General features: G+C 56.6%; 10 protein-coding genes and 1 non-coding gene across 11 annotated transcripts; 5 read left to right on the top strand and 6 right to left on the bottom strand.

Annotated features, from left to right (window-relative positions):
- Window positions 1-1,526: 1,526 nt before the first annotated feature.
- On the bottom strand, window positions 1,527-1,868 carry LY79DRAFT_590536 (uncharacterized protein; the record flags this gene model as incomplete). Its single annotated transcript, XM_060561167.1, has 1 exon — window positions 1,527-1,868. One exon carries the CDS (start codon window positions 1,866-1,868, stop codon window positions 1,527-1,529), a length of 342 nt encoding a protein of 113 aa, XP_060413832.1.
- Window positions 1,869-1,894: 26 nt separating this feature from the next.
- Window positions 1,895-2,825, bottom strand: LY79DRAFT_659610 (uncharacterized protein; the record flags this gene model as incomplete). Its single annotated transcript, XM_060562747.1, has 3 exons — window positions 1,895-2,049; window positions 2,112-2,179; window positions 2,569-2,825. The coding sequence occupies 3 exons, from the start codon at window positions 2,823-2,825 to the stop codon at window positions 1,895-1,897; spliced, it is 480 nt and encodes a 159-aa protein (XP_060413831.1).
- Window positions 2,826-6,819: 3,994 nt separating this feature from the next.
- LY79DRAFT_670032 (uncharacterized protein) lies at window positions 6,820-7,416 on the top strand (the record flags this gene model as incomplete). Its single annotated transcript, XM_060563727.1, has 1 exon — window positions 6,820-7,416. The coding sequence occupies one exon, from the start codon at window positions 6,820-6,822 to the stop codon at window positions 7,414-7,416; it is 597 nt and encodes a 198-aa protein (XP_060413830.1).
- Window positions 7,417-7,554: 138 nt separating this feature from the next.
- On the bottom strand, window positions 7,555-11,435 carry LY79DRAFT_670031 (male sterility protein; the record flags this gene model as incomplete). Its single annotated transcript, XM_060563726.1, has 4 exons — window positions 7,555-9,210; window positions 9,268-10,258; window positions 10,324-10,720; window positions 10,778-11,435. 4 exons carry the CDS (start codon window positions 11,433-11,435, stop codon window positions 7,555-7,557), a joined length of 3,702 nt encoding a protein of 1,233 aa, XP_060413829.1.
- Window positions 11,436-11,869: 434 nt separating this feature from the next.
- LY79DRAFT_703841 (NADP-dependent oxidoreductase domain-containing protein) lies at window positions 11,870-12,752 on the top strand (the record flags this gene model as incomplete). Its single annotated transcript, XM_060564976.1, has 2 exons — window positions 11,870-12,369; window positions 12,428-12,752. Exons 1-2 carry the CDS (start codon window positions 12,035-12,037, stop codon window positions 12,750-12,752), a joined length of 660 nt encoding a protein of 219 aa, XP_060413828.1. The 5' UTR covers window positions 11,870-12,034.
- Window positions 12,753-12,788: 36 nt separating this feature from the next.
- LY79DRAFT_555040 (fungal-specific transcription factor domain-containing protein) lies at window positions 12,789-15,733 on the bottom strand. Its single transcript, XM_060557895.1, has 2 exons — window positions 13,840-15,733; window positions 12,789-13,768 (listed from the first exon to the last, which is right to left on the bottom strand). The coding sequence occupies exons 1-2, from the start codon at window positions 15,495-15,497 to the stop codon at window positions 12,862-12,864; spliced, it is 2,565 nt and encodes an 854-aa protein (XP_060413827.1). The 5' UTR covers window positions 15,498-15,733; the 3' UTR covers window positions 12,789-12,861.
- A 304-nt stretch (window positions 15,734-16,037) lies between these two features.
- Window positions 16,038-18,247, bottom strand: LY79DRAFT_221602 (alpha glucoside transporter). The gene is made up of 3 exons (XM_060551614.1): window positions 17,089-18,247; window positions 16,626-16,985; window positions 16,038-16,545 (listed from the first exon to the last, which is right to left on the bottom strand). Exons 1-3 carry the CDS (start codon window positions 18,105-18,107, stop codon window positions 16,230-16,232), a joined length of 1,695 nt encoding a protein of 564 aa, XP_060413826.1. The 5' UTR covers window positions 18,108-18,247; the 3' UTR covers window positions 16,038-16,229.
- A 392-nt stretch (window positions 18,248-18,639) lies between these two features.
- LY79DRAFT_221600 (uncharacterized protein) lies at window positions 18,640-19,426 on the bottom strand. Its single transcript, XM_060551613.1, has 2 exons — window positions 18,921-19,426; window positions 18,640-18,862 (listed from the first exon to the last, which is right to left on the bottom strand). Exons 1-2 carry the CDS (start codon window positions 19,302-19,304, stop codon window positions 18,722-18,724), a joined length of 525 nt encoding a protein of 174 aa, XP_060413825.1. The 5' UTR covers window positions 19,305-19,426; the 3' UTR covers window positions 18,640-18,721.
- A 612-nt stretch (window positions 19,427-20,038) lies between these two features.
- On the top strand, window positions 20,039-22,745 carry LY79DRAFT_221621 (uncharacterized protein). The gene is made up of 4 exons (XM_060551615.1): window positions 20,039-20,893; window positions 20,965-21,655; window positions 21,765-21,971; window positions 22,107-22,745. Exons 1-4 carry the CDS (start codon window positions 20,237-20,239, stop codon window positions 22,259-22,261), a joined length of 1,710 nt encoding a protein of 569 aa, XP_060413824.1. The 5' UTR covers window positions 20,039-20,236; the 3' UTR covers window positions 22,262-22,745.
- Window positions 22,746-23,914: 1,169 nt separating this feature from the next.
- Window positions 23,915-25,646, top strand: LY79DRAFT_221583 (inositol oxygenase). The gene is made up of 2 exons (XM_060551612.1): window positions 23,915-25,044; window positions 25,127-25,646. The coding sequence occupies exons 1-2, from the start codon at window positions 24,142-24,144 to the stop codon at window positions 25,181-25,183; spliced, it is 960 nt and encodes a 319-aa protein (XP_060413823.1). The 5' UTR covers window positions 23,915-24,141; the 3' UTR covers window positions 25,184-25,646.
- Window positions 25,647-26,472: 826 nt separating this feature from the next.
- Window positions 26,473-26,544, top strand: LY79DRAFT_t136. The gene has a single exon. It is a non-coding gene; the product is annotated as a tRNA-Met (tRNA).
- The last annotated feature ends 1,038 nt before the right edge of the window (window positions 26,545-27,582 follow it).

Raw genomic sequence — 27,582 nt, 5'->3', positions numbered from 1 at the left:
TGACACCGACTCTGGCCAAGTCTCGACCCGGCATAATAGCGAAGAAGAGAGCGCTTGCGCAGGCTTTCCACGTGGCCAAGGCCTCCGTTTACCACTTTCTGTGATTTGCTTCCGCCTCGGGGCCGGGAACCGACATGGTGGCCCCTACCCCCCCATCCATCTTCGGCCGATTCCGCCGGGCAGAGTTCCGTGAAAACCAGCTGGGTAGGGTATTGTACAATGTGGTGTAATGTGGTGTGGTGTAATGTGGTCTGGTGTGGTGTGGTGTGGCGTGGGCAACCGTCACCACAGAGATTATCCTGCCGGGCCTTGAGACACAATGATTTGCATTTCCGCGACCGCGGTGCTTGCTGGAGATCAATCGCCCTCTTCAAACCGATCGAGACAAAGCTTTCTCGAACTTCCAGTGTCAAGGATGAAGGGTTCGCCCGCGCCCAACAAGCCACGCGCGAGTCGCCAGGCCGGAGGGATGCAAAAGACCTGCGGCGCTCCTTGAGGCTAGGACGCTGCAAGCAAGTTTGATGTGTGCTGCCAAGAAGATGCCAAGGAAACCCAAAACCGCGCTACCCGGAGCCTCGATTTTGTTTCTCAGCCAAAGTTCCAAAAAAAGGAAGAGGTGGTGTGGACAGCAACGCCACCACACGCAGTAGTTGGTGTACTACCTACGTACAGTTTGCCATCGCTCTTTAGAGTTGCATGACTTTGCTACCAATATGGAAGAGCAGAGCGAAGTAGGGCTGGTCATGGACGCACTGCCGAATCACACATGGAGAAGCTGGAGAGTGTGGGTGGGAGCATTCTGTTTCCGAGCCACTTCTAGGCCGTGGGTTCTATGCATCCTGCAAGGGACGAATCAAGGTTGCCTCGCTATGAACCTCCCGTCATTCTCGAATGGTGGCGGCACAAGGCTAAGTCTACGGCTACTCCGTAGTCACCTGCAATATGAGTGTATCTCTTGAAGCTTGTTTTCCAACATTTGACAGTTGAGATTATTGAACCAGTCATCTAAGAGCTGCTCCTGAGTCAAGAGCTTTATCAGACAGACGGTATGTGTGGACTGCTATCGCATACATTCATCACATCATCTGACGCTCACAATGAGACGCTGGATTCACTTGACCGATGCTTTATTTCGAAAGGGCGCATCGTTCTGTTGGCTCGCGCCATCGCAACTCTCGCCCAGTCCCAGCAATTCCATCACCATCATTGAGATGCTGCCCTCAATGCTTGTCGCCAGCCCATCTTCTTCAAGTTTCATGGGACGGCCGTTTCAGGTCCCAAACCCATCCTCACCAGCTTCACTCTGTCTTCGCCTCTGATGAGGAGATTCTCGTTCGGCCGTCTCAAGACGCTCGGTATCGACATCTCGACTCCCGACTTTAAGATCACCGTCGTCTTAGTCGTGTCGGTGGTCAGTACGTTCCGACGGAACTCCATTCATCTCTTCTCTCCAATCTGAATAGCGCTTCATTGTACTAGTGACCCGCTCTAACGTAGATGTTCATCTTGCTACCGCAAATCCTGCACTATGACGCCTTGCCCTTATCCACCAGATCTTGAGATACCAGATCTAGAGACGCCTGCACATCCTCAAATAAGTGTACGGAGAAGACTGTCGCTTCGGCGCGGGAATTGACCAGGTACTGGAAACTCGAGTATGAGCCTTGGGAAAATGAAAGCTTGTCCAGAGGCAGCCCATTGGCGACGAACAGGCCGCCGGCGTTGGAAGTTCCGACGTTTCCGTTCACCCCAAACATCTCAACCCACGCGATTTGAGTGCTATACATTTTGGATCTCTGATATGATCTTACCATGCCCAGATGCGTGAAGAAGCAGCCCTGGCGAACCTGCTTCGTCATGTCAGCCATTGAAGCTGAGAAACACTGAACAAGGTTCACCGCCCGTACTTGGGGAGTCCTGGGAAGAGCTTGACGAACAGGTCGGATGAAGTGTAACCCAACCCGTCAGAAGCCGATAGCACGGCACCGGCGCTAGTAATGGCCGTTTCGAGGTTCTCAGCCAATCTCTGGTCTTGTCCAACGAGCCGCACTGGATCAGCGGTGAATTTTGTGCCCCTACCGGCGGAGCCGCTGCCGGACACAACCATTCACGCGGGGCGGAGGCCAGGGCCTCCTTGTAGATGACGTGATGTGCGTTGGTGAAGCTGTTGAAGGTTAAACTACATGGTGATAGGTGTGTCCTTGTTGTGCTTGAGCCTATCTGTGACCGCGTTGAACGTAACAGCCGCGGCGTCTTGGGCCGGATATGCGTGCAGGCCGGTCGAGATCTCACAGAAGGCCACAATCGTCCTGTCATCGGGAGTTTCCCCGATGTCTCAGTTGCATACAGCACGCTACGATAGCACTCGTCCCATAGTCAGGGGCCAGCCTAGGAGTGAATTACGTTGTCTATGCAACAATTTTAGGGCTGAAAGCACCCGAAGCCTTGCCCATTCGCGATATTCGTGATGGGTGTACTGTCACAGAGAGTCGTGATGTCACACTGAAAGAATAATTCTAACGTCTTTAAAGTCTTTCCGCTTAATGATGCTTATCAGCTGGATCGTACCGCCTGACTTGAAAAGTCAATTTGACGATTGCTGCTGTAGGACCGATTTTGGCTGGCTCAAATACGTTCCAGAATCTGGGGCACTGACTGCTGTACGTAGAGGACTTGCTGAAATAGTTGCAACTGACTTGTGGGACGTCGTCCTCTAGCTGGTCTTTGATGTGCTGGTAGTGGCCATGACCGTTTTTCTGAGTTGTTCCGCGCCCCGACTCCTGTTTGTAGAGTAAATGAAACGAAACGTTAATGAGATTGTGCATTTTGAAAGATGGCTCAAGAAGAAGTGAAGCAATACTCGAAACCAACTACCCCGATGGCCTTTCTTCAGCTGCAGCAACGGATTCACGTTTCCAGGCCAGTAATTGTCTTCGTTGTCTAAATATTGCAATTCCAGGATCAAGAACCCTCCCTTCATTCTTCTGTTTTCCACCTTATCGGTGGATATAGTCGCTCTGAACCCCCATAAGCGGTCTAGTGCAATCCACCCGGTACGTGTGTAATGCCAGAATATGTAAAAAGCTGATACGCGGCACCTCTGACCTGTGCTATTTTTCAATCATTTGATACGGTATATAATAACTGCTAATTCAGAGCAACTTCCGAATCAGATTTCACTTCAACTATGGGGCAAACGACGACTGGGCACTGGAACGTTGGAGACAACAGAGTTGCTAATGGGCCGTGCTTTGATGTACCGGTGATTATGGTACTGTTGAATAAGGTCAAACATGTTTGCGACGAACCACACGACGAGAATGTGACTGGCGTACCAACGTTTATGGCTCTGTTGAATCGGTCGGGCAGCTTCGCGGCCAGGCGAGTACGCGGCGAAAATGGTACTTTTTCCATCCCATTTTAGTTAAGAGTAGCCCAAATCAACATTTAAGTAGACAAGATCATACTGTGTATGTATGTTAAGGCTTTAGTCTAGATCTATGTTGTACTAGTCGGTACACAAGGTACTGCATACAATGTCAAACCCATAGGGACAGGTACAATCCCGCTCCAAAGGAAAGGACCCAACGTTACAAACTCCATATACTCAGGTGCTCTCATCGTTGTTCTTTGTACATAGACAAATTGCCAGATCATCAAAATGCAAGTTGCGGCATTTCCGCGTACTGGCCGCAACAGTGGCAGCAGAATAGCACAGACAGGAAACATAGTCGTAAATTGCATTGTTGTAATAGTCTAGTCTAGTTAGCCCTCGTGGCTTACGTTAGAAGTACGAAGAGAATAGAAGAGAAAGAAGGGGAGAGGGGCTGAACCAGCTGCCACCTTTGAGTCAAAACCCGATTGATGGTTTGAGAAGAGAGAGGATGGCGAGGTTGCTCGTGTTAGTGGTTCAGCAGCAAATAGAAACGAAAACACCAGGTTTTGAAATATAATACGAGGTTGCTCACCTGAGTGATAAACGAAAAAAAAGTGATTAAACAAAAGTCTAGGTTTCTGAAGCGAATGGATTTGGCGTGGACGGAATGCTGTTAGGTAGCGAAAGGCGAGATCGGGAACCTAGAGGGCAGATGGGTGGGTTTATAACGTTGGGAGACTTGTAGTGACTGGCATTCCTTAGGATGTCTTCAATAGAAATCCCGAGAGGCTTCAAACGTTTTCAAAACTAGCGGAGAACAACTACGTAGTATGAACTTTTATGATCATTAACGCGCTTAAATGTTCAATGATGTGCTCACTGCGGTATCTTTTGCCGTCCGGAACAAGTAACTACTATTGCCAAAGATCATGACTATTTGCGTCTTGGACACATCCCAGGTTGCTGTAACAGGCAATATACCATGGAGACTCGATAGAGTTCAGACAGAACACAAAGAAATAGACCTATCACCGGTCCTCTCATTTCGGATTTCGCCATCACTGCACGATCGGCAGGTTTTGGGGGTGTCTCAAAAAAGGCGACTTGCTCCACAAGTGAAGGTAAACTAAAGAATGCTGGAATATTCGGATCTTGACATCAATAACCCTGCATGAAGCTGTTTGGCTAGCGTGCGTGAGGGTTTCGCTGATGCCCTCATGTAAAAAATGAGAAAACAGATATGGCAATTGGAACCATAATGCCAATTTTGTTTTGTATCAACTTGACCTATTCTCTTTCGGTGCATCGCAGCAGCAAGGTCAGCAACCGAATGTAATGTCTTGACGTCTCATCAAATACAAATCCATCGAGAACAGTCGTACTGACAAGTAGAACGCTCTACTTATGGTTTACGTCTGGATGTTGATACTCAAGTTAAGCCTTACAATGTGGGGTTTACCAAGACTCTGGAAATCACCCCACCATTCTCGGAGACTAGGTTCTCATTGGAGAGACACCTGTGGTCGTGTATGACATGCCCACGACGAACAGTCATCCATCGTGACTCCTGCAAGACAGCGATCACCAAAGACTGCAATGCCCCCCCCCCCCCCCCCCCCCCACAAACACACAAAGGTACTGGATAGAAATAACTCATGTATACTCCAAACAGGGGCAATTTTATCTTTGATAAACCTAATTGAACAGGTTCAGGTGGCAGTTCCTGTCATGACGAGCACTTGCAAGATCGACACTCCTTGACCCAAAAGGAGAGAAAACCTTAAGTGGGGTGAAGTAGCTGAGGAGTTGCCGACGGTTGACACGAGATTAGTTTATTACTTCTACCATATTCTGTAGCGTAGATAATCAAATGAAATATAGCTGATCACCATTCATGTTCTCAAATTTGTTCCGCCATGTGTTATCGGACTTGAATCGACAGGGGCATTCCCTCTCTCTTTCTCTAGCTCGCTAGCTATATTGGTTATTGTTCTACGCATATCACCAAAGTTAGTTCCCCTATTTCTAAGACGCATTTCTCTCTCTTGGCAGCTCATTATATCTCTCAGCTCGCCATCACGAAGGGCTGAGCAGCCACCAGCTATCATGCCACCAAAGACACCCTGCTTGGCTATTACACGCACACTGCCTACTAGATTGCCCGCCTCAATCCGGGCGGTTTTCAGAGGGCACTTATGAACACCGAGACGGCATCAGATTACGGCACCACAACGGGCTTCAAGGCGTGTTCGTCGGAGCTTGAGGTCCGGAGTGTCATAGGCGGCTGATGTCCAGACCATCATCTTGAGCTTGGACAGTATTGCAGCCATCTCTTGCGTGATATGAAGTGTGTGTGTGACCCTCCTCTACCTTAGCCTTCGTCAACTCCGATGCAGGGCCCGCTGGAAGAAAGTGGGATTGAGGGGATGGGTCAGTCCGGGTCAAACATCAAGTATATCGAATGCCAACCACCGCGGCCGCCGTAGGCAGGAGGGATTGGATTCACAAGCAACGTTTCCGTGGCATCTATACTTGCAGATCTCCATTCTCGACCAGACGAGGAACATGACCAGACGAACCTGACTCAGAAAGAACCTGGGTCTCGGCACGCTATGATACAACTTATCTCATCACATACCATTCTTAGTCATAACATAGTTAGGTGTACGGTGCTGGAAGAGAGAAGAATTCAATAATTTAAGGTTGCACTAGGCTGCGGGAGTTGCACGCAACCCTAGTTACGATTCACAGAGTTTTGGCCGCCGGTGTTCGGACTTCACAGTCAAGGTTCAATAGGTTCAACTATAGCTCGGGCCTGTATGAAAATGAAATTTGTGTAGGTTAATATGTGTCCATGTCCGAATTTCATTCCAACTGTATTCGTACGCATGAGTCAGTTGCCAGAAGGTCTATATAACTGGCCACATTCCCAGCTAGCCAGACCACTAGACTTAGAGAATTCATGCCTTTTACAACCACGTCTTGTTGATGCATCAACCCATCTATAGTCCTTCCAACAATCCACCATCTACTTCCAACTGAAAGCGACAAAACGATTAGCTTGTCTCTCAATTTAGTCTATTAGAACGAAAATGTGACTGAAAACACAACAATCCGTCAGGGCCCTTGATGTCTCGGAACGCAGATGTAAGTTGGAGGGAACCAGAGAATCAAAGAACCATGTGTATGTTTCCGAGAGTTTTGCAACCCGTTCCGTTGGTACTGTAACCACAGACCGTGGGTTTCTTATACGCACGTTCCCATCTTAAATCATGGTGCGTGTCAGAGCATCCTTCTCCGTGCCAAACCGTCAAAGAAACAACACAGACGCAATCGATCGAGAAGACATCTCCGGGCGACCGGCCGTGCTCAAGGAGACACACCGGCCGTCCATCCCCAAGAAAGGTCGCAAGCGATTGGCTTCGGAGTCCCCATCAACCATCATGACTCCTTCACCGGCCCAAATGAGTTCCGCAACGATAACAGACGCCTTGTCGCCAGGGACGGCCTTCCTCGGGTCCGAGGCACCCTCGCTGCTCCAGCTGCCTCTCTTTCTCCGCCAGATCCCAGATATCGTACTGGAGATTGCCTCACACCTCCCCACGGAGTCCGCCATGTGCTTGGCTCTGACGTGCAAACCACTCTACGGCCTTCTCTTCTCGAGCACGCTCCGGAACCTCAAGAGCAACGAAAGACAGATCGCCGGGTTCCTCTACTTACTTCTCAAAGACCTGCAACGGACTCGAGACTGCACGTATCTCTGCCACCATTGCTCAAAACTACATCGCTGGAGGTGTCCCCACGGGGGCCTCGGCCAGTGCGCGGCTTGCCCTGGCATAGGAGTCGAACTGGGGCGTTCCAAGCACGCAGGCGATCAACAGCACGCGTGCATCACCTATCGGTCCTACTTCACCTACACGTTCAAAGGGGTAGAGGCCGGCGGAGACTTCTCAAGATGGGTCATGCACCGGGAGCGCGGGGGGTTCTGCTCTTGCTGTGGGAAATCGCCGTCCCGGGCGGCGAACGCTACGTCTGCATGAGGGTCCCGAGGTGCAATCTGTAGCAAACGCATACTTGTATCTGTTTCGCTGATATAAGAAAGCGATTATCTTGGCTAGCATAGTTTCTATAATACCCCAAACGCCGATTTTCCGCTACAATGCTTTGAGTTCTAGAGGTTAATTAACTCCCATCTGACCTAGCAGCCACTGGGCCTCCTCGAAGACCTCTTCCGGCCTGCCCTCCGCTTCTACGGGGAGAACGTCCAGCTCGCTGGCACCGGCGGCCTCGTACACCTCAACCTGCCCCTCGACCATGCTCGCCAGCATGTAGTGGTCCTTCCTCCCGCTGATCCGCTCGACCAACGTGTCCGGATCGCACTGGAGATCGAGGAACAAGATCCTCACGCCGTCCCGCTTCTCGACCACGCCCCTCAGCGCGTCGCGGTACGACTTCCGCAGAGCCGAGCAGCTGACGACGACGGAATCGTAGCCGAGTTCCTCGACGGCCTCGACCGCTCTGCGGCCGACGCGGCTCAGCCACGCCGAGCGTTCCTCGTCCGTCAAGGCGACGTTGCCGCCCATCTTCTCGGTGGCGTCCTTCGAGTGCAGCGAGTCGCCCTCGACAAAGGGGGCCCCGAGCCAAGAGGCCAGCGAGGCGGCGAGCGTCGACCTCCCGCTGCCGCAGGGGCCGGCGACCACGACGACCGTCCTGGCGGCGCCTTGGTTCTTCCCGACCCAGTGGTTGGCCTTGAAGTACCTGACAAAGTTGTCGACCAGCTGCCGGTCCAGCACGGGAGCCTGCGCGAGCGCGGGCGAGAGCGAGCGCGCGTTGTCCGTCGCGTACGTCTTGGACGGCGGGAACTCGTCCTTGTCGTACTTTGACGCGAAGAAGTCGACGAGCTTGATGGGCGGGTTGGCGATCGGGTCCGGGTTCGAGGCGCGGAGGCGGCGGATCCACTCCCTCGGCTCGACCTCCTCGAACTCCAGGCCGGCGGCCCTGAGGGCGGGGAGGAGGTCGTCGGACCAGCTGAACATCCTGGCGTTGGTCACGTTGGCGAAGACACCGTCGGCGTCGGAGAGGGAGATGTCCACGACGCCCTGGGCGACGGTGTCGACCGGCAGCCACGAGGGGGTCTCCCGGAGCCTCGGCAGGGCGCCAATGGTGATGGCCGACTGGAGCATCAGGGGGATGGCCTCCGTCGCGTTCCAGACGCCGTGCCGGGTGTCGGCGACGATCTGGCCGATGCGCAGGACGCGGGCCTTGATGCCGGCCTTGGCGGCGCGCGCGCAGAGGTGCTCCGCGACGACCTTGGACTGGGCGTAGCCCATGCCCTGCGCCCACTCGAGCTCGGGGGCGGCCTCGGGGACGGGCGTCGTCGTGGCGCGGACGACGGTGCTGACGGACGAGCAGAAGTTGAACGACGCGGGCGACGAACCGCCCGTTGCGGCGTCGCCGGCTTGCTTGCAGAGGGCGATGAGGTGGTTGACGCCCGCAATGCTGCTCTTTTCGAAACTAGACAGCCGCATGTTGAAGTTGACCGACCAGGCGGCGTGGATTACGAGGCGGAGGTCCTGCTTGACCCGGGCGTAGGCCTCCTCGGCGAGGCCGAGCTTGGGATCGGCCAGGTCGGCGGCCAGCGCGACGAGCTTTCTGCGGGAGGAGGCCGGCAGGGCGTGGTACAGGCGGCGCTGGATGAGCGAGCTCTTGACGCGACGGGCTGCTTCGACGTCGGAGCCGGCGCGAGTGAAGCAGTAGATGGTCATGACGGTAGGGTCGGCGGCGAGCTTGGTGACGATGTGGGCGCCGAGCGAGCCGGTTGCGCCGGTGACGACCTATCGGGAAAAGTCAGACATAATAAAGGGACAGACAGAATATGGGATGGGACCTACGATCGATGACCTAGGTGCTGACTCTATGGAAGAAAAGTCCCCGTACTTCTCAATTAACCCGCGCATTTCGCTCTCGATGGAGACTTCAGCCTCAACATCCTCGCCAGTGACGAGACCGTACAGGTACGCGCTCAACTTGTTGACAGACGGGTGGTCAAAGACCACGGTCAGGCCGAGCTTGTTGTCGCCAATGTCAACAGTCTTCAGCACGTCGGAGCGCATCTGAATCGCCTGGAGGGAGTCGAGGCCAAGGGAGAAGAAGTCGGTGTCGTCGTCAAGCTGGACCTTCTTGGAGAGCGTCTGAACGAGTCCCTCGCGGATAAAGTCCCTCAGCTCGGGGAGACCCAGCTTCCGCAGGTCACCGTCGCCAGCGTCGGCGTTGTCGTAGACCTCGTCGATGTCCTTGGCGTACGTCTTGTAGAAGGCCTGGCGGATGACGCTGCCCTTGTCTGTCCTCGGGTAGGCGCAGTCGTGCGGGAGCAGCTTGATCATGTTCTTGGAGATGCGCGCGTACGCCTCGACGGACCGGCCGGCGCTCTCGACGACGGGCCAGACGACCTCGAGGATCTCGTCGTCCGTCTTGTCCGCGAGGGCCGCGGCCGGGACGATGAGGGCGCCGAGCAACGGCCGGCCGACGCCGAAGATGACGCACTCGGTGACGTGCTTGCTGGAGCGGATCGTGCCCTCCATGTGCACGGGGTTGAACTTCTCGCCGTTGACGAGGGCGATGGTGTCGTCGAGCCGGGCGATGTACTTCCACGCCTTGGGGATCGTCGGGTGCGGCTCGAAGAGGTCCTTTGTGCAGTAGGACCCGTCGTCCTGGTTCGTGGCGACCTTGGCGGGCCAGCCGGGCAGGACGCAGCACTCGAACAGGTTCGGGCCGCGCGGAATCCATTTCAAGTACGGCGCGAGCTTGTCGTGCTCGCGGACGTAGTTCCACGCCTTGTCGCCGGGCGGGCGGAAAGACGTCATGAGCTGACCGACTTCGGTTCTGCAAGAGACGTCAGATATGCGCACACAAAGGCCCCCCTTTCCGGGAGAGCTGTTATGACTTACGCTCCGTAGTGGCCGACCAGGTTGACGCCGTTGTTGACGAGCGCGTCGCCGAGGTCGTCGGGGCAGGCCGAGCCGCCGTACATGACGATCTTGAGCTGGCGCAGCAGGTCCATGCCCTCCTCCATCTCGGCGAGGAGCTTCAGCGCGTAGGGCACACCGTAGAAGATCTCAAAGTTGTGCTTCCGCATGACGCTGCTGAGGTGCTCCCGCGTCAAAGGGAGGTCAGCGTTGTACAGGTGGATGGGCTTCCCGGCGTGGACGGCCCGGTACAAGTTACAGATGCCGTGATTGTGGTACAGAGGCAGGGTGATGAAGGCTTTCATATTCATACTGCTCGAGTAGTTGTGAATGGCCGACTTTTGGGTCTGGTAGATGGGCTTCGGCAGACCGGTTGAGCCTGGAAGGGTCACTTTAGCACGGCTCGGACGCAAGAACGTGGCATGTTAAAACTCACCGCTGGAGTGGATGATGTAGACCAAGTTGTTTGTCTCGACCGAGAGATCACGCCCGTAGTCCAGACGAGTGTCGGCGTGCACCTCGATGGGGAAGTCGAACGTCGACTGGCCGGCGATCTCAAGGACATCGAGATGCGGAACCGTCAGCTTGGCCGTTTCGGCCGTCTCAAGATACCTCTTGTCGGCCAGGAGGTACTGCGCGCCAGTGACGGTGATGAGAGACTCGATCGCTTCTTGTGAAATTCTCGTCGACAGGAACAGCGTTGTATGGCCGAGCTTGGTCAAGGCGAGCATGTTGATTAGGTAGTCGAAGTTGGAGGGACCGATGACGGCCACAGTCGTCGGCTTCTCATCGGACGTGAGCCTGCTCGGGATGCGCTGCTCATACACCTTGGCGACGCGGTACGCGAAGACGTCGAGCTGCCTCATCGTGTAATCGACATACGTGATGCCTGACGAGGGGTACGAGACGATGACCTGGTCCGGATAGGCCCGGGCCCGTCGGCGCACCAGCTCGTCGACCGTCTGGATGGTGCTGTCATCGTCATCCGAGTATTGGGCGGCCACTACGGGCGAGTGGGCGAGGGGGTTCGCGTCTAAGCCGGAGCTGCTCGGGAGCGTCGCGCTCGCCGGACCATATACAGAAGGGGGACTCATGGCGGCTAGCGATGGACTTGATTTCATCCAAAGTGTGAGCGGGAGGGACACGGTGGGTTCTTATCGACAACCACCTCCGCCCCTTTTGACAGACTGACGGCGGGCTTCCGCGTCTTAGGTCAGTGGCCATCATTCCGTTGCCGGTGATCCGTTCTCCGCCCTGCTGATTCACAGATCCATGGTAACCAACCGAGTGGGCGCTTTTGGTTGGCGGTGACGGCGAGACGGGTGACAAGATCTGGGGTAAAGTCTCCGTTGGTGGGGAGGACGAAACGCGTGGTTCCCCGCGTTTTCGAGTTTGGGCGACGGATTTCGCACGGATTTGGACACGCCAAGCAGGGGTGTGGCTGGACTCGAGGATAAGAATCCGTCATCCGCGGTGAGAGACTCCCCGATGAGATGAGAAACTCCGCGATGATGGACTCCGCGGTGATGAAGCATCATCGTCGGCAGCAAACCGGCCAAGTGACTTGGGCTGATTTATTATCTCGCTTTCTTGCTGCTCATTAATCACTATTATCAAGTCATCTACTTCTCCCCCCACGTCCCTCACTAACTCTAATGTACGGAAGATAACCTCCCCCCCTTTGTCCCTCAATATGCCTCTCGCCACGCACTTCACCCTGAACACGGGAGCGGAAATCCCCGCCGTGGGATTCGGCACCTGGCAGGCCGGGCCGCACGAGGTCGAACGCGCCGTCGAGACCGCCCTGCGCTCCGGCTACCGCCACATCGACTGCGCCGCCATCTACCGCAACGAGGCGGAGGTCAGCGAGGGCATCCGCAAGAGCGGCGTGCCGCGGTCCGACATCTTCGTCACCGGGAAGCTGTGGAACACCAAGCACGCGCCCGAAGACGTCGAGTCCGGCGTGGACAAGACGCTCCGGGGCCTGGGCACGGATTACCTGGACCTGTTCCTGATGCACTGGCCCGTGTAAGTCGTCATCCAGCTGGCCGCCTACTCCCCGCTCGGCAACAACCAGACGGGCGAGCCGCGGACGGTGGACGGCCCGCTGGTCGGTAAGCTCGCCGGTCGGCTCGGCATCGATGGCGGCCAGCTCCTCGCCTCCTGGGGCGTGCAGCGCGGCACCGTGGTGCTGCCCAAGAGCGTCACCCCCGGCCGCATTCGAGTCCAACTTGCAGGTCCGGGAGCTGCCGGCGGACGTCTTTCAGCAGCTCAACGGCCTCGAGAAGAACAAGAGGTTCGACTGGCAGACGAGATGGGGCTTTGACGTCTTCCAGGAGTTAGGGGAGGAGGAGGCCAAGCGCGTCGCGCAAGAGACGGGGCCTGAGAACTTGAAAAAGTTCACCATTTAGTCCATCTTGAAATCATTGGTTTTTTGTTTTATTTTTGTTTCTTTTATATATATATATATGTGTGTGTGTGTGTGTGTGTTATGTGTGTGTATACAATAGACCTAGCATCTCACTCGCCAATATCCGGCATCCAAGTGAGCGGGTTCGCGTCAATGTCCATGTACGGACCAAAGGCGGACGAGTCGAGCTCCAACCAGTCCGTCGTCTGCCACTCGTCCAGCAATCTGAACCCCAACAGCCCTGCGTCTCCGTGGCCCATGAGCTCGGCCGGCCCAGGCCCGTCAGCGGCGTAGGCGGGATCGAACCCGAACCCGTCCGCAGCAGCCATCAATGCCTCTTGATTCTCGTGACTTTGCTGCCGGGGCGGCGGCGGCGCCTGCTGGGGCAGTTGTGGCTGCGCGGCCGGCGCCTGGCTCTTCCGCGCCACCTGGCCGAGGCCTTCCGTCCGGAACTCCTCGAGGACGATGGCGTATCGACGGCTCGGCGAGTTGGAGGCCGTGGCATGCGCGAGGTGTGTCTGGCAGCGCTCGGCCAGGTCCATGAGCTTCGCGTGCCTCTCCCGGCCCACGCTTTCGACTGGGAGGCCCCGCCGCTTCTGTTGGATGTCCCAGACGTACGTCACCAGCAGCGCGCAGAAGGTGACGTACTGCGTCCACCAGAAGGCGTGGAAGATGGGGCCCTCGGCTGCCATGCCGTCGACCGTCTCCAGCACTGTCCTCGCGGCCTCGATGCACTCGACCACCTGCGCCTCGCTACCGGAGCTCAGGTTTCCGAGGAGGAACAGCCGGTTCGCGTGCATTATGGCGTGCGAGTAGGCCAGCCTCAGCACCGTCGCCTGGCGGCGGAAGCTCGGGATGAGCATCGACGGCCGGATTGAGCCGAGATGGGGGGGCAGGCTGGCCCGCCAATCGTGTATCTCCTCGCTCAGGCGGTGGGCGGCGGCCACGCGCTCCCGTTCAGAGATGGGCTTGATCGAGTAGACCTCCCTTGATGTGTTGCCGATGATTCGCGCGATCCTGGTTTCACGCGTCAGCATCTACTAATGAAGGGAGACCCCCGCCACGCTGGCCTCGAAAATAGTACTCACTTGACGTGGAATATCAGGGCGTCAATGTGGCAGTCCATATGCTCCTCTGACCGTTCAACGGGTCCCTGCGCGGTCATATCCTCGTCTTCGATCCTGTCGGGGTACTCCTGGTCGATATCGTCGTCGTGGAAATGCCGCGGCCGGCCAAGGATCACGCCCAGATACTTGTCCAGCACGTACGCCGTCCAAAAGGTCCGCATGCGGCATTGCGCCTGGATAAAGTCGGCGCTCCCCGCGGTCAGGTGCCGCTTCTTCGCCGTCTTGCGGTGCATCCCCAGGGCGGAGATGATCTGCAGGGCGTTCCCGAACGTGTACCAGGCGCGGTTCATCCGCGAAGTGGTGAGCAGGTATAAAACCTGGATCAGGCGGCACTGCGCGGACTCGAGCCGGGGAAGCCCGGTCTCCCGCTCCGACAGCTGGAGGGCGACGCAGAAGAGCCGGTCGCTCTTGGCCAGCGACATGATGTCGTTCTCTTGCGAGTCGAGCCCGTTGGACTTCTCTTGGTGAGCAGTGGACACGGCGAGCGCCGTGAGGACGATGGACGCCTTGCTGCGGCCAATGTCCTGCCAGACGGGCCTGCCTCGGCGGAGGTTGTCCACCATGACGCTGAGCCAGGCCTCAACGGACGGGCGGTGGAGGACGCGGTACGTCGCTATACACACGTCAAAGTACAGGCCCAGCAGGGTCTGCAGTTCTTTGGAGTCGGGGAGCGTGAGGTTGGCCATGTCTTCGTCCGTGATGGAAGGCAAGGGCTTGTCGCCGGCCAGCATGAGTGGCTGGCTCTCAGTCGAAGCGTTGAGCTCGGCCGAGACGATGCTGCTGTCGTGTCTCGATAGCCGCTTCCACGCCCTGTGCAGGAACGTCACGCCCGAGGTCGGGTCGAAGATCTGGCCCTGGATCTCCGCCATGCCGAGCTCGGGCGATGCTCGTGATGCCGGCCCTTGCCTGTCGCGGACCTGGCTAAGCAGCAGCTGCGATGATGGGGGGTCGGCATTGCGCTCGGCGGTTTCGGTGGTCTGGTACAGGACGGCAGACTCTTCCTGGCCGGCTACAGACACAGAGCCGCGGTGAGAGGCTCCCGTATTGGACCCGGTAGACCAGACGGCCGAAGACGGCGGCGGGGTCGGGGGTCTCCCGCGGGAATACTTGGCGTCGTAGACGCAGGTGCGGCCCTTGCGGGTGCACTTATCGCAGGGGACTGTACCGCTGCACTTGGCCTTGCGCTGCTTGCAAAAGTCGCAGGCCCGGCTGACCTTTTGCAACTTGCGGCGGTTGGCCGCGGGGCCGGTGAGCTCGTCCGAGTTAGTAGAGTGCTTTTCTGCGGAGCCGAAGCTCCTTTTCCTTGACTCACCGCGGGGGCTGGCGGCCGAGGCAGTTGAGGAAGAGTGGCGTGCATGGTGAGTTACCGGACTGGCCAGACCGGCGGACGGGCGGCGAACCTCCGAGCCATCCATAGCCACTGTCGGAAAGAGGCCAGCGACAGCAGGTTGGGAAGTCGGAAAAAGAAGAAGAACTTCTATGGGATGCGACAGGAAAACGACGGAAAACGAAGGGGATTTGCCTGGGGAAGCATGGGCCTGGGGAAGCATGGGTTGGAGCATGAGGGGGAAAGCTGGAGTAGCAACGCGGGTCATTGTCGCACAGGGGAATACCTGCATCCCCCCACAGTCTGCAGAAGAGGGGAGCGAGCCAATGATGTTTGTGATGGAAGATCGTTGCTTGTTTGACGGCCGAGGGGGGTCCGACAGGGAAGACGGATTTCTCAATGTCGATGGCGAAGGTGTGCGACTCTGCCCAGCCCAGCCGCCGCCTTTGGGATGATGGGACTGCCAACGGGGAGTACCAACCAACCAACCAACCAACCAACCAAATGAGAACGAACCGCCGGTTGACCTGAGAAGCATTCGGTAGTTGGGACACCGAGGAACAGCAGCCAAGCACGGCGAGTTCCCCGAAGACCACCCTCCCTCCCCCTCCCCTGACAAAACTAGAACATTAATCCTCCCGCTTTCTCCCGCCGCCGGTAACCATATCCACATTCCCTCCTCTTTACCGCGGCCCCCAAGTGGCGTGCGGGGGAGAATGCGGAGGGGAGGGCGGACTTCTTGCCGCCCCATGCATGTCTTGTTTGTTTTGTTTGTGTGTCTCACAGGCATTGGAAGCGCCGCACAGCACAGTGAATCGGGTGAGTGATTATACAGTATTGGTATATTTCATCTAGATTTCATATACATCGTCAGAATTACATACGTGCATTACAGCATTACGTTGTCGCCCATCCGTCATGCGCTTAGGCTATGGTGGTTGTTGGCGTGCAGTCTTTTACCGCTGCACATATGTTGTGTTGCGCCAGTGAGGACGGACCCCCTCCTCCTCTCATCTGGGTCCCTTCACACCGGCATGTCCTTCTCCGAATGTGACACGCGGATCTGATGGTGGTAGTTGTTCATGGCCTTCTCGTCAATGTCCTCATCAAACACGTTGACCTTGGTGTTCTGAAATCGGCGCGCGCTGATCTTTTCCTCAAACAGCTTATCCAGCTCGGCGTATGTGCGCCCGCGCGGCTCTGGCACGCGAAAGTACGTGTAAACGCAGCAGAGGAAGCAGATGCCGCCCCAGAAGAAGCCCGTGTAGTTGTGCCAGTTCCACGCGCTGGGGTTCAGCATGTAGGGCGTCAGGACATTGTTAATGATGCCGACAATGTTGCTGCGGGGGGAGTAACAAGGTTAGCTTCCTATTGACCGGATTGGGGTGATGTGAGCCGGGGAGGGATGAGGTTGGCTTACTAAAGGTTACGTCCCAAGACGACCGTCTTGATCTGCAGGCGGCGCGACGGCAGCTCACTGACCAGCGAGTAGCACACGGTGCCCACAGTCAATTGGTAGAAGAGGGCCCAGACCATCATGATGCTGCCCGTCGCCAGCGCACCCTGCTGACGGTGCTCCTCCGGCACGAGGCCCAGGAAGCCGAGGATCATGAGCATGCTGCAGAGACCACAGAGGCCGTACAGGTACAGTGTGCGGCGGCCAATGCCCCACGACATCAGGAACCAGGCGCCAAAGACGCCGACCATGTTGATGCCGTACTGTCCGAGGGCGAAGTTGTACGAGTTTCTGGTCGAGAGACCGGCTTGCTTGAGGAAGTAACTAGGTTTGCACGTCAGTACCTGCGTCGTCGTGTCGTCGCGTCACGCAGACCGCGTCATGCGGGAAAAGGAAAAGGAAAAAAAGACAAAAGGGAAGAACCTACGTAGAGTAGTTGGAAAAGGAGTTGCCGCTGAGGTTCTGGATGGCCCAGACCATGCAGACGATCTCGGTGCGGCGCAGGTCGACTCCCTTGAAGCAGTCGAGGTAGGAGGCGCCCTCGGTGATCTTCTCCTCGAGGGCGTTGGTGTGAACCATCATGGCGACGGTCTCGTCGGCATCAAAGTCAGAGTCCTTGCCCTTGCTCGTCAGGCGAAGCAGCGACTTCTTGGCCTCGTCGATCCTACCCTTGCGCACCAGCCACCAGGGCGACTCGGGGGCGAAGTAGATGCCGAGGGCCAACGGCACCGGCCACATCCACTGCAGGGCGTAAGGGATGCGGTAGGCCCACTCGTCCTGGCGGTCGAGCATGGAGACGATGACGCCGATACCGATCTCCTGGCCGAGACCCCAGCAGAAATTGACATAGGTGGTCAGGTAGCCGCGCAGGGCGACGGGGCAGACCTCGGAGGCGTAGGTGATGCAGAGGGTCTGGAAAACGCCCCAGGGGATACCGCATAAAATCTCGGCCACGAGCAGGGTCTGGACATTCTGGGCGGTGAAGAAGATTGTGGTGAAGGCGGCGACGAGCAGAAGGCAGAGAATGACGGTCCAGCGGTAGCCGAAGCGCTCCGAGACCCAGCCGTTGATGAAGAGACCGATGATCTCACCGACGGTGGCACCGTTGCTGAGGCCGGCCTGCCAAGGGGCGGGGACCTGGTAGGTGCCGTCGGCGGTGAGGACGCCGTACTTTTGGTTGAACTGGGGAAAGGCATAGAAGTTGCTGACGAGGCTGACGTCGTAGCCCTCCATGGCGATACAGGTGGAGATGAGGATGCTCCAGGCGATGGCCTTGGGGTACAGCTTGATGCCTTGGGCCAGTGTCATGGCGTGCTCCTTGTCCGTGGCGGACTTTGCATTCTGCACAAAGGTGCTGGCCAGCTTGGCCGAGTGGTCGCCAATGTCGGTGACGGAGTCGACGGCGGTGACCACATTGTCCTCCTCGGGGGCTGTCTTGGACGCCATCGTGACGGGACGACGCAAAGCGACAAAAATGTGGGGCTGGCGGTGCTGCGATGCGCAGGTGTCGCGTGCGTGTGTGCTTGCGCGCGGCTCTGTCGCAGTTGGCTGTGGTTTGCGCAGAGTCGGTCGATGAGGCGAGTAGGAGGGCGTGGGTGTGGGGAGGAGCGAGGGAAGCTTTGGCCCCGAGGTATTAGTTAGTAGATGTGATGGAAGGGGGGGAAAGGAAAAGACGCCGTTGGAGAGCTCGTCGAGTGTTTTGTGCGGAGAAGGGATAACGGCGAGCTTATGAAAGAAAAGAAATGCCCGCGTGCCGGGACGCTAGGTTGGGCGAAAGCCCACAAAAGAAAGGGCTCGAAGTTTGACGAAGTGCGACGAAAGACTGGGGCCCCCGATATGAGGGGGATGGAAGGGGAGAGACTCGGGATGGAACTGAATTGACGGGCTGGTATCGCATCCATTCGCAAATTGGCACGGCGGTCAAGCGCAACTTTCGGGGTCATCAGCTAATCAACGTCGTCGCGTCGAGTACCCCCACCGGGCGCCGGAAGGTCAAGGAACATGGACTGGGGACAGCGATGCCGAAGTCGTCGCAAGCCACGGAGCAACACGGCGAGGGTTCATGGATGCGTTGAAGGAGGGACTGGGCTCTTCCCAGCGATCGACACTTTCCCCCTCTCCAATGATTGCCAGCATCGGACAAGGTAAAGAGTCAGGTTCAGAGGATCCCCGCATCCGATGGACTGGGACAGGCGGCTAGTCTGCTGCCATTGAGTTTGTTTGGAGTCGTCTAGAGACTAGCGTGCAGGAGAGACGAACGTGTGTCAAGGATGAATGGTCAGCTGAACTGTTAAATACCCTCCCTGTATGTCGCTCCTCATCTGGTCTGGGATCCAAGCCACCGGGAAGAAGTCCATGGTGTGGTGGTGGTGTCGGTAAGGTTGCCTTGATAATGGTGATGGGAGACGAGAAGTGGGGTAATGGCAGATAGAGAGGGAGAGATAGAGATTCAGAGAAGTTGAGAGAGAGAGAGAGAGAGAGGCGTGGAGATAGATGGTGCTCGATCTCGATCTCGATGAAGAATGCCACAGCCACATCCCCAGCCACGGTCATAGCAACAGCCACAACGATTGATTGATTGATTGATTGATTGATTAAATGATCGTTGTTTCCCCTTCTTCGTTCCTCCCCTTCCCTTCCCATCGCGACAACAGAGGCAGGCGAGCGATGCGCGGGAAGGGGAAGGTGCTCGGGTGCTTGCCGAACTTTCAGATGGCACAAAATGAGTACCTAGGTACCTTACCTACTTACCTAAGGTAGGATGAACCTGAGGTAAGGGAAAGAAGGTACGTACAAGTTGTGCATGCACAGCATAGAGAGGCAGGCACGAATACAGTACAGCGGCCGCCATGTGCGCGTGAGGGAACAATTTTCTCAGGTGGAGAGGCATGTGTCGTCGGGCGTCTGCTGACCAAATCACGACCTGGGGGTGGACGACCCTAACTGTGACGGAAAAAGTCCCCCCGCACACGTCACTGGCAGCCCCGGACTCGAGAGCCTCAACTCAAATCCCACACAGATCTGCTCAAAAATCGAGGGGCTCCCCAGATTTTGCTCCATCTTCCCCAGGTTTCAATTCATTTGACATTTTCATCGGAAAGAATTGCACCTTTCGAGTCGCTCAGGGCGCCATGCCATCTCCCGAAGCGCCTGATTCGTTGAGTGCCACCACTTGGTGAGTGAGACTTGAAAGGGGGGATGATCCACCGCCGTGAGAGGGTGCAGGGGTCGCTTCGGGAAAAAACGCCTCTTTCGGAGTCGACGAGGCCATTCGAATCTGGACAGGCGGCCGTGAGAACGAAAGGCGAGAGACGAGCTATAGCGAAATATCTCGTGGGATGCCTTCAGCTCGTCGTTGCCGGCAAGAAAAGATGGCTCGATGGACTCCGGCGTTGGTGACGCTATCTGTTGGTGCCAACGAAAGGCCTGACTGAGGGAGAATTCCCTCATGTTTGCTTCATCTTTATTTATTTTGGAAGGCAACTTGGCTGACAGCAAACTCTGTTTATAGCGAACAGTGCCGCGAGCAGCACCTGCGGTGTGATCGCGTCCTCCCCGTCTGCGGACGGTGTCTGATGACAGGCAGGGAGTGCAAGAAGGGGTACAAGTTCCGCGTGCCCAAGCACGCCGTCTTCAAAGAGAGCCACAAATGGCCTCCGACGCCCAAGAAGCTCAAGTTCGTTGACGAGACGCGGGGGGTTGAGCTTGGAGTCAGCGATGACATCGACAGCGCCGAGTCCGTAGTCGGTTCCATTTCCGCAGACCTCGAATCGACCGACACCTCGCCGGGCACCACGACCGTCGGTTCCACCGCATCGGCTGACCGCCCGCCGCTGCAGGCGGCCAAGGCGGCGAGTTGGCCTCTCCCCAACGGGAGTCAAAAGGAGAACCGTCGTGGGAGACATCACGAAAGCCCCCATGAGAGCCATCATGAGAACAGTCATGACAACAATCACGGAAGCCCACCCGAAGGCCGCCACGAACGCGAAGTCATTAGCGAGCCTGCCCGACCGCCGCCACGGGCATCGCCGAACACGCCCGACGCCGACCACTTCAGCCCTCATGATGATCGACGAGAGCCGTCCCAGTCCGATTCGGCCATGACTTTACCTCCTATGCAGTCCGTGCTGCCGCCATTTGAAGGCATATATACCGATCGTCCCGCGTGGCCGCTCATCGGCCGCCAAGAAGCTACTCTGTTCCGTCACTTCGTGGAGAAGCTAGGGTTCTGGGTATGTCAAAGGCCGACGCCCTGCCTTCTTTCTCGAGCGGCAAGGGGAAAGACCACTGACCGGCGACGCAGCTCGATCTATGTGACCCCATCAGGCACTTCGAGACCGAAGTGCCGCAGCGGTCCGGCTCGTGCCCCATCCTCCTGAACGCCATCTTCGCGCTGGCGGCACGGCATCTCAGCCTGACAAGCGCCTACGACTCGCTGGCCTCGAACCGCTATCACGAGCAGTGCCTCAACTACCTCATCCCACTGCTCGACCACGCCAGCACCGTGTCAGACGAGAACCTGTTCGCCGCCACCATCATCCTCCGGGTCCTCGAGGAGATTGACGTCAACACCCTTGGCCAGGACGCGCATGGCCACCTCCTCGGCATCCACGCCTTCGTCAACGCCGGAGACCGCTTCCTAGCGCCGGGAACCCTGACCGCCGCCTGCTTCTGGGCCGGCTTGAGGCAGGAGATCTACAGCGCCGTCATCAATCAACAGGTCGTCCGCATGAACCTCAGTCACGCCATCGTCGATCGCTCGACGGCTCCGGGAGACGACTTTGTCTGGGCGAACCGCGCCATCGTGCATTGTGCCGACGTCCTCAACTTCTGCTTCGGATCCGAGGCGGGGTCCGTCCTACAATGGGGCCAGCTCGAGATGGCAAACAGGGAATGGAAGAACGCGCTGCCGCCCTCGTACACGCCCATCTTTTTCCGCGAGAGAACGAGAGACGAGGCCTTCCCCGAGGTGTGGTATCAGAAGGCGTGTCACGGTAAGTGAGCTCCCATCTGCCTCGGCTCTTGGCAACGGCCGGTGGACTTTTCAGCATGGGCGGTGTCCGCGATGAGGCCTGATCAGATCGCCAAACTGACGCTCGCCAGTCATCGCCGTCCAACATCACATCCTCGCCGAAATGTACCTCACACTGTTCAACCCGAGCATACCGCGGGTCGGCGGCGGCCGCAAGGCTGCAGAGAAGCGGCTCACGGAGCAGATCCAGGAACTGTTACGGAGTCTGTGCGGAATCGGCATGTGCAACCAGTGGTCACCGCCGGCCATGTTCACGGCTTGCATGGGCATAGCCATCGGTAAGATTTCTCTTTCTCTCTCTCTTTTTTTTTTCCCTTCCCCCCCCTCCTCTCCCGTTAGACATGTTATGCATCCCGTTTTTGAACGGCGCTCCGTGTGCCTTGCCTCATACGCTAACTTGGATCTTTTCACAGCCGGTGACCGGTTCGACAACAGACGCGACCAACAGGCGCTGCTGAAGATGCTGAGCATTACCGAGCAGGCCCACGCGCGGCCCACGACGGCGGTGCGCGAGCAGCTGATGAGTGCATGGGGGTGGATAGATGTGGACGCCATGGGCGAGGGATGAGGGCCGGTGGAACCCGGGGGTGGCGGGGCAGCCGCTCGGGGAATGTTTGACGACGGCCTCCTCGATTGGGTCATGGGGATGGGATTTTTGTTTTTGTTTTTTTCTTTTTTCCTTTGGGCGGCCGCCCCCGATGAGGGGTCGCCTCCCGCTTGGGACTGGTTCCAGATCACGATGGGCTTGGGTGGGCTGGGTTGGACGGCATGCATCCCCCCCAGATTTAGATTTCTGTTGGTTTTAGCATCTATTGATACCCGGCACGGTGTAGATTCCGTGTCTGTGATGGAAAGTATCTGACCGGCTTAGCCGGGATGGCTGAGGTAGTGGCAGGCGACGCATGCTCAAGAACGATGGGACATATTTCGCAATTCGACCCACCTACTTGATTTCAACCTCGTAGTTGCGCGTGTGTGTCTGGCGCCTGTTTGGTGGCTATTTGCTGTCCATACTTCTCCCCGCATGGGCAATACCGTCCGCGTGACGCTGTGTAAGTCATGTCCACCTAGCCCGCCCCGGTACGGAACAGCTCCCGCTGAATTAGCGTCAGACACTTTCCTACAGAAGAGCCACTTTCTGACCAATGTCGATGCCGGGACAGGAACGCCTCAATGCGTGCTTAGATTAGAAGCTCGGGGGGAAGGCCGAGACAACGAGGGGTAGTAGAGTCTGGGCGAAGGACCCTCGGGCAGGCGAATCAGGCAGCTTGCCCAGCTGGATCCAATCAGTGCAAGGCCATTACTGAAAGGAGTAGGGGAAGCTCGCGGGGGGGGATAAACTCACCCCGCATGGGGCGGACCCTGAAAAAGCGACGTTGAAAAGACGGGCACGTAGAAACTGACTAGTACGAGAGGCCGCGCCGCCAAAAGAGGAAATAATCGAGGCTGGTTTGCAAATCCCATGACGATGCGGCGGGGACCACAATCAAGCTTTGCCCCAAGGGATGAGAGATGCAGAGCAGGGTGCCGTCAGGTTACACCTTTCTCTTGGCCATCCACCCTAGGATGCAATTTTTAACGCGGCAGATGGGAAAGGCGGGAGGTAAAGGTGTACGGAGTAGAATAAGCGTTTGAACCGTTGGAGATGCAGGGATGGTCTCGCGGATTTTGGCTATAAATGAGGTCGTCGGGATTTTGGTGCTCTCTCACACAGCTCGCATTAGTCTCGATTGGGACTAGCTAGGCAGATTCACAAGTGGCTTATGTCACGTGATGATTAAAATTGTTCATTCTCCCCGAACAGTGAAGAGAAGAGGGACAGTGCCCCACAAGGGTCTTCGGCGACTTTATCCTCATTCAAACAACCGGAATCAAAAACCTGGAATCCCCTCGCACTCCGGTTGCATGTCGTCGCATCTCTCCACAGAGCTGGACCGCGCCCCGTCTTTCCTGCTCCAATTTACATCACACCCCGCCCTGATCTTCGCGCGGGGTCTTTTCTGTTGTTCGGTATGGAGAATGTCGATTCTGGCTGCGTGACCAAGTTGGCGTTTTTTTCCCTTTTTGCTGTCCCGTCCAAGTAGGTCCAGCCCTCCATGACGAACCGTACCTTGGCTGAGCACCGCGTGTGGCGTGAACATCAGGTACCTCGCCGTGTCAGAGTTTTCCTCCTCCATCTCGGCGTCTGCCCGGAATAGCAAATCCTGTATCCGTATTCTGTCTGGTCTTGTCTTTCCCAAGCAACAAACATATTTAAATGCTGTCTCCCTAGGGCTCACATCCTTAGACATTACACTCGTCTTCAGCATCCTCCATCATCTTGAGCGAATACCATTAGAAGCATCCCATTTCTTGTCTTCATATCCAACGGTTTTTCGTCTTTCCATCTTTGTGTATCTTTGACTTGTTGTAAATCCCTAAGTAATTCCGAATCTTCCAATCGCCACAATGGCCGCTGTTGTCGCCGTCCCCTACGCTGCCCGGACCGACGGTCACGCCCTGGAGCAGACCACCGACTTTGTCGAGGAGGTGAACATTCTCAAGGACCAGATCAACAAGCAGCAGCAGCAGGACGACTTCTCCGGGGAGTCCAAATTCGACCAGGACAAGGACAAGACGGCCTTCCGCCAGTACGAGGATGCCTGCGACCGCGTCAAGAGCTTCTACAAGGAGCAGCACGAGAAGCAGACGGTCGAGTACAACCTCGCGGCGCGCGAAAAGTTCGCCATCGACGTCACCGGCCAGAAGCCGTGCCGCGACGAGATGACCATCTGGGAGGCCATGGAGAAGCTCAACACGCTCATCGACAACTCGGACCCCGACACCGAGCTCTCCCAGATCCAGCATCTGCTCCAGACCGCCGAGGCCATGCGCCGCGACGGCAAGCCCCGCTGGATGCAGCTCACTGGCCTCATCCACGACCTCGGCAAGCTCCTCTTCTTCTACGGCGCCGAGGGCCAGTGGGACGTCGTCGGCGACACCTTCCCCGTCGGCTGCGCCTTCGACCCCCGCATCATCCTGCCCTCCACCTTCGAGGCCAACCCGGACAACAACCACCCGGTCTACAGCACCAAGCACGGCATCTACGAGCCCGGATGCGGCATCGAGAACCTCATGATCTCTTGGGGCCACGACGAGTACATGTACACCGTCTGCAAGGAGCAGTCCACCCTGCCCCGCGAGGCCCTCGCCATGATCCGCTACCACTCCTTCTACCCCTGGCACCGCGAGGGCGCCTACCGCGAGTTCATGAAGGAGGGCGACGAGGACCTCCTCAAGGCCGTCCTGGCCTTCAACCCCTACGACTTGTACAGCAAGTCTGACGATGCCCCCACCGTCGAGGAGCTCAAGGTATGTTCTGTCTCCCCCCCGCCGTTTGCTCGCGACCCCTGCGACCCCTGCGTGGACAGCCAGTCACTAACGCAAATACTAGCCCTACTACATGGAGCTCATTGACGAGTACTTCCCCAACAAGGTCATCAAGTGGTAGAGAGAGCCACAATTTGTTTTCTGGGTTTGTCCCGTTATGACTAGAGCGACATGAGATGGGTTTTGTTTCTTTTGATACACAAGCCCTCCGACAGCGTTTTTTTCTTTTCTTGTTTCCGTCGGAGGCATGGCGTTTTTGTAAAATGGGCGGGTGATGATGAATACACCCATTGGGGGTTACCGGTTCTTTTTTTGCGAAATGACTCTTCAAATGCTGTGCCGGCCAAGACAAAGAGGCCTCGATAAATCGACTCAAAACGTACTCGGGTAGAGGGAGTCTGAAACTTTTCGACGGATTAGACATGTGAAGAAACGATCGAAACAAAGACACGCAGTGCGAAGTGCGACTGGGATGTCTCTCTTGTTATTTGCAGCATACTGGACTTGTTCGCGGCATACAGCTGGATTCTGTTCTATTTACTACGAAGGTCTTCTTAACAGCCCCGGATGTCTCACCAAATGCCTGTGTGATGCCCGTCTGTCTCACTCTGCGTATCACGTTTGAAAGGCATTCAAAAAGAGTGAATATTGAGATAGTATAACCCTACATACACATGACAATAGAAGGAAACAGCAGACCAGAAGTTACAACGATATCAAGAGGCGGCCAAACACTCGGGCCGGCTAGCTCACGAAGATGCGCCTAGTCCATCTCTCTGTTGCCATATTTGCGGACGAGAAGAAAGAGCTGCCGTGCTTCCTCGTGGGCTTCTCGACGCCGTTCAAGTTTCTTACATTGAAATGAGTTGGATTGACTGGGTAGACCAAGGCTGGTGGGTAATTTTCCTCAGTCTTGGTCCTGTCTGCAAATGGAGGGTAAATGCTACGCGCCTAAGCTGGTTAGTCAGCAGAAGATGCCGAGTGGGTCGGCTCCAAGCCGAGCCGGAGATGATGGCCCGCTTATGCCGGCCGGATACGGCCCCACCTTACTACCGGCCGTGGTCCTTTTTGCCACGGGACGTTGCAAAATTGCCACTGCTTGGCAGAGAATGCACGCGTTCACAGGCACACTCACTGTCTTGCTTCTTTCCTGATGATTCTCTTCGCAGTAGGGTTGTTCCCCATCATCTTCCGGGCCTTCCCTTTTGCTGTCCTCATCCCAGAACAGGTGAGGCCAATTCGCCGGAACCTTGAAAGTGAAAATCCTGCACCGAGAAAGACCCACTCGCACAAAGTCCGAATAGCAAGCAAAGGCAGACGGATGGGCGAATGTCAAAACGGTCCACAAATGGCAAAACCCTAATAGTCATCCTGTGCCTCTGCCTCTCCAACAAGGAGTACCTCGTATCAAGCACAATAGCTCAGGGGTAGAGCGCTGGGCTCATAACCCAGAGGTCCCTGGATCGAAACCAGGTTGTGCTATCTCTTCTTTTGCGTTTTTGTACTCACCTTCGTTTCTTTTTTTTCTTTTCTTTTTTTCTTTTTTCCTTCGTCATGGCGAACTCCCCCGGCACAGCCCTTCCACGGCAGGGGAACTCAATATGGAATCATTCACATTCACCCAAGCGCCCCATCACAACGTGATGCTGCTGACCAGTGTCCCGCCAGACGTGCTCTGAAGTAACTTTTAAGTTTGCTTTGGCTCTGCGCCGTTGGAACGGCCGCCCATGTCAGACCACCACCACGAGAGACCGGTCACATCGGCCTCAGCATCGAGGGGTCTTCCCTCGGTTTGAGCTCAGTCTGATTGTTGCCGTCAAGTGCTGAGCACCGAGGATGCTAAATTCGATATCGAATGGTTGATTGCTCCGTCTGTTGGTATTTAAAGCACAAGCCTATCTCCATGCAATGCACTTGTTATATCGTTCATCGGCGGAGAAAACAAGGAAATTGGGGATTTTGGCTCAAGGTGCCACCGAAGCTTCGCTCTCATCAGCCCGTCCGATGTGGTCCGATGCGCCGCTTTGAGCAACCCTATGGACAACTTCCAACAGGCACGATCCTCTCGGGGTGGTGGAGTAGCCGCCCACTGACCCCATAGAGTTGCATGCGTGAGTTATCTGGAATAATAGCCTTCCCACGTCCATGACCCTATCAAACCCAGCCAGTTTGCCCCCCCCTCGCCACCGCCCACCCTGCCAGATTTGTCGCCATAGCCGCGCGCATCTTTACCAGATCGACTCCCACCTGACCAGCGGGTGTATTTCGGAAAGCTTGTTACGCTCATCCAACCCGAACCGGAAACATGGGCCGCGTCAAACTTGACATCCGCACGTCTTTCAACACGGCTACCCGGAGGGAGTGGCGAGTAGACGACGGCTTGCGGCGGATTGGATGGAGGGAGGGAGGGGGGGAGTGAATTGTTTGGCGTCGTTTTGGTTCGATCCTCGGGCAGAAGATGAAATCCTCTTGAGTTTACGTTGCCTCCCTCGGCAGTCCCTCATACGACCGCACGGCCGT

Source organism: Colletotrichum navitas (genome assembly GCF_030913465.1).
Source record: "Colletotrichum navitas strain CBS 125086 chromosome Unknown LY79scaffold_32, whole genome shotgun sequence".
NCBI classification, from domain to species: Eukaryota; Fungi; Ascomycota; class Sordariomycetes; order Glomerellales; family Glomerellaceae; genus Colletotrichum; species Colletotrichum navitas.
This window is presented reverse-complemented; position numbering and strand designations above follow the sequence as displayed.